Source organism: Lygodium microphyllum, chromosome 11 (genome assembly GCF_053477565.2).
Source record: "Lygodium microphyllum isolate KBCC chromosome 11, Lygodium_microphyllum_v1.1.10, whole genome shotgun sequence".
NCBI lineage: Eukaryota > Viridiplantae > Streptophyta > Polypodiopsida > Schizaeales > Lygodiaceae > Lygodium > Lygodium microphyllum.
Window position 1 is genome coordinate 130,558,860 of NC_141145.1, and position 3,914 is coordinate 130,562,773.

General features: G+C 44.4%; 1 protein-coding gene across 1 annotated transcript; it reads left to right on the plus strand.

Moving 5' to 3' along the window:
- Positions 1-247: 247 nt before the first annotated feature.
- On the plus strand, positions 248-3,681 carry LOC148029383 (Oxidoreductase family protein). The gene is made up of 7 exons (XM_087688186.1): positions 248-884; positions 1,707-1,877; positions 1,983-2,147; positions 2,374-2,538; positions 2,612-2,746; positions 2,897-2,994; positions 3,110-3,681. The coding sequence occupies exons 1-7, from the start codon at positions 708-710 to the stop codon at positions 3,309-3,311; spliced, it is 1,113 nt and encodes a 370-aa protein (XP_087544312.1). The 5' UTR covers positions 248-707; the 3' UTR covers positions 3,312-3,681.
- Positions 3,682-3,914: the final 233 nt, after the last annotated feature.

Here is a 3,914-nt window from a genome sequence, read left to right on the forward strand (position 1 = left end):
AAAATGTGATGAAAAAGCTGGCCTGCAGTGAAAAAAGCGAGATTTGTGAGCCAGCATATTCGGGCATCAGCCGGGAGCCACGTCAGCGGCCTCAGGGACGGGGCCCGCGGGATGCCACGTCGCCCAGCGGATGAGACTCCGTCCTGCAAGCTGGGAGTCTGACGTGGAAGACAGCGGGGCCACGTCGGCCGGGGCTTATATTAGATACAAGTGGGTTGGCGAGATTAGGACTCACGAGAGAAGGATGAGAGAGAAAAAAATTACAAAACAGATTAGACAGAGCGAGAAACAGAAGAGAGAGTGTGTGTGTGTGTGCCCCCGTATGTACTATGGATATGCTATCTGTAAATATGGAAATTTGATTTTTCTGTTTTTTTTAAAAAAAATTCCCCGCTTAATTTAGCGATTCTTTTTCTCTCTCTTTGGCTCTCGCATATCACCTTTCTCCATCTGGGTTTCCATAAGGCAGAGGCATCGTCATGCCGTGCCTAAGCATTCCTATTTCTCGAGGAAAAATAAGCACCTGAGTCTTTCTCTCTTTCTACCTCTCGATCTCTCCCTCTTTAGCCACACGTGACGCCCGCTCTTGTATAAAAGGGAACGCAGGAAATTCGGAGGAGGAAGAAGAAAGAATCAGCATTGAGAAGACGAAACAGAAGAAGTTAGAAGAGGAAGTAGGGGAACTGCCATAGCCTTTCATCTCCGCCATGGGCGCCTTGAAGCTCAAGACCGGCATTGTCAAATATGGCATCATCGGAGCAGGCATGATGGGCTGTGAGCACATCAACAACATCAAAGCAGTCGAAGGCGCTGAGGTTGTGGCAGTTGCAGACCCCCACATTCCCTCCCAGCAGGCTGCCCTTGCCCTGGTACCCAACTTGAAAGTAAGTTTCAATCTACCCCCCCGGCCAACACATACACACATTCTGATGGAATCATAGTCCATCAAATCATCAATATGCTAGGGTCACGGAGTCACACATGTTGATGCAACCATGTTCTTGAATGTAGCAATATATGCTAAGCGGATAGAGAGACACATTTTGATTCAATCCCTATTCATGAACTCATTAATTTCCCAAGGGGACACACACACACACACATCCCCCCCCTCCTGGATGCAACCCCTCTCTATGAGAGAGAATATGTTTGCATGCATGCTTGCCCATATACACGTGCACTCTTGTGTTGGCCATATGCATACTCCTCACATAGATGTGCGTTTACTTCTATCAGGTCTTCTCTGGCTACATGGCATTGTTAGAGAGCGGGCTTAGTGATGTTGTGGTGTGTGTTGTGGATGCGTTTTACATATGTGTGTGTGCCCGAGTGCTCTGTTTCAATCCTACGTGCATTTCTGACATAGATGTGTTTTACATGTATGTGTAGATGCACGTGTGTGTGCATGTGGGCTCTGTGTTGGCCATATGCATGTCTCTCACATAGATGTGTTGTATTTCTGACAGGTCTTCTCTGACTACATGTCATTGCTAGACATTGCGCTTTGTGTTGTTATGTAAGTAGAGACACAGAGAGAGAGAGAGAGAGAGAGAGAGAGAGAGAGAGAGAGAGAGAGAGAGAGAGAGAGAGAGAGAGAGAGAGAGAGAGAGAGAGAGAGAGAGAGAGAGTCTCTGTGCGTGCACACACGTGCGTGCTCTTTGGTGACCATACACATTTCTTACATGGATGTGTTTTGCTTCTGACAGGTCTTCTCTGACCACAAGGCATTGCTAGACAGTGGGCTTTGTGATGTTGTGGTGGTCTCTACCCCCAACTATACTCATTGTCAGATCCTGTTGGACATCCTCACGCACCCCATCCATCGCCATGTGCTTATAGAGAAACCTCTCTGCACCAATATTGATGATTGCTATAAGGTCCAATCCAAAGTCCCAGCAATGATTTTTTATGGCAACCAACAAACTTTTTACAATACTCTGTTGTTTCCTAGATTATGCACTTATCTATCAAGTTTCTAGCAGGTCCTTGAGGCTGCTAAAGCTCGGCCTGAAGTCTTGGTCCAAGTTGGTTTAGAGTATCGTTACATGCCTCCTGTGGCAAAACTCATAGACTATGTAGAGTCTAATGCTTTTGGCAAGGTGAGGATGGTGGCAATCAGGGAACACAGATTCCCCTTCCTTGTTAAGGTAATATGATCCCTAATCTGCACTTATCATTATATAATTTAAAGAAGCTTAGCTGGTCACTGGATGAGTCTAGCACATCATGGGATATATGTCAGATAAAGAGGGATGCAGCTAAACACATGATCTTTTTTTTGCCATTCAACCATCATTTTCTGCATTGAAAACTTGAATTTGGTGTTATATGAGACATTCTATGAGACATTCTAAATTCTATGCCTTTGTCCAGGTCCATAATTGGAATCGATTCAACTGCAACACAGGTGGTACACTCGTGGAGAAGTGCTGCCACTTCTTTGACTTGATGAATCTTATCAGTGGTGCAAACCCTGTGCGTATCATGGCTTCTGGCTCCCAGGATGTCAATCACCTGGATGAAAACTATGATGGGAAGGTGTGTATACTTACGGATGTCTGAATGAAGTTGAGTTTTCTTCAAAGGATGTACTGATGGCTGTATGTTGCAGGTACCTGACATCATTGATAATGCCTATGTCATTGTTGAGTACGATGATGGGATTCGTGGCATGCTGGATCTCTGCATGTTTGCCGAAGGTGGAGGGAACGAGCAAGAAATATGTGTTGTGGGTGATAGTGGAAAGGTGTGTAGCTTTGCTGTTTTAAGTGGTTTTTCACAAGGAGGTGCAGATGTGTTATGTTTCATACTGTTTTGAGTACATATGTATGTTTTTGTATCTTTGTGCATTATTAGAGTGAGGCATTCACCTTTCCACCATGTGGTGAATGTTCAGGGGGAAGCCTTTGTGCCGGAAAGCGTAGTTCGAATTGGTAGCCGGAAGGGGGGAAGGAAAGGAGTTAAGACTATTGAGGTCCAAGATGAAAGAATTCGGTGAGTGGAGGAACCCCAATTCCTGACATGTCAAACAGGCAATTAGCATTCCTATCTATGATCTGGTCTTCATAGACTTATAATATCATGGTTGTTTGATGTTGTGTTTGGACAGGTACGATGGATTACACCATGGATCAAGCTACCTAGAGCATTTGGAGTTTCTAGCAGCAGTAAGAAGTCATGGTGAGAAGCCACCAACAGTAGGTCTTTATGATGGCCTCTTAGCAGTCGCAATTGGGGTGGCTGCACAAAAGTCAATTGAATTGGGAAGGCCAGTCACATTAGAAGAAGTTCTGGACAGAACAAAGTGCTAACCCCGCTCAATGCACATTGTCACACATTTCAGTACAGTGAGCTACATGAGCGAACTGCCTCTGTCAATTGCCGATTGATGTATAGAGTAGAGCAAGTGGGACTACATAATTTTGCTCTAATAACCCCCACTTGATGTAATTTTGCCAAACTCCTCTGAAAAGGCAGAAAGGCATGGTTAGGAAGATTGATCGCCCTCCAAATATCATTCATGTAAGCAGACATCTTGCCTGCTGCAAAACTGATGCTAAGCAACTGAGAGATGACAGCCATCTGCTGTCTTGATGGACTTTTGTATACATTAATCTTCCCAATGAATTTTGCTGAAATGTAATCACATTAGAAAGGAATGGTTTCATTTCAACCACCCAACATTTGTCTTGACGGACTCTCGTAACACATTACTGAAATCTTCCCAATGAAGTTTTGCTGAAACGTATCACATTAGAATAAAACGCTTTCATTTCAACCACCCATCATCAAAGAGGACGAGAGGCTCTGCACTGCACTGCACTTTATCATTCCCGATGTACGAAATACAAACGCCGATGCAACAATGAACCGGGCATCATAAAGATTGCTTAATCATCAATATACATTATCTT

Excerpts from the sequence above, each read along its gene's own strand:
- LOC148029383 (XM_087688186.1), top strand. The coding sequence starts at position 708 with ATGGGCGCCTTGAAGCTCAAGACCGGCATTGTCAAATATGGCATCATC. Across the intron at positions 2,148-2,373 it reads GATTCCCCTTCCTTGTTAAG|GTCCATAATTGGAATCGATT; the intron begins GTAATATGATCC and ends GCCTTTGTCCAG. Across the intron at positions 2,539-2,611 it reads ATGAAAACTATGATGGGAAG|GTACCTGACATCATTGATAA; the intron begins GTGTGTATACTT and ends TGTATGTTGCAG.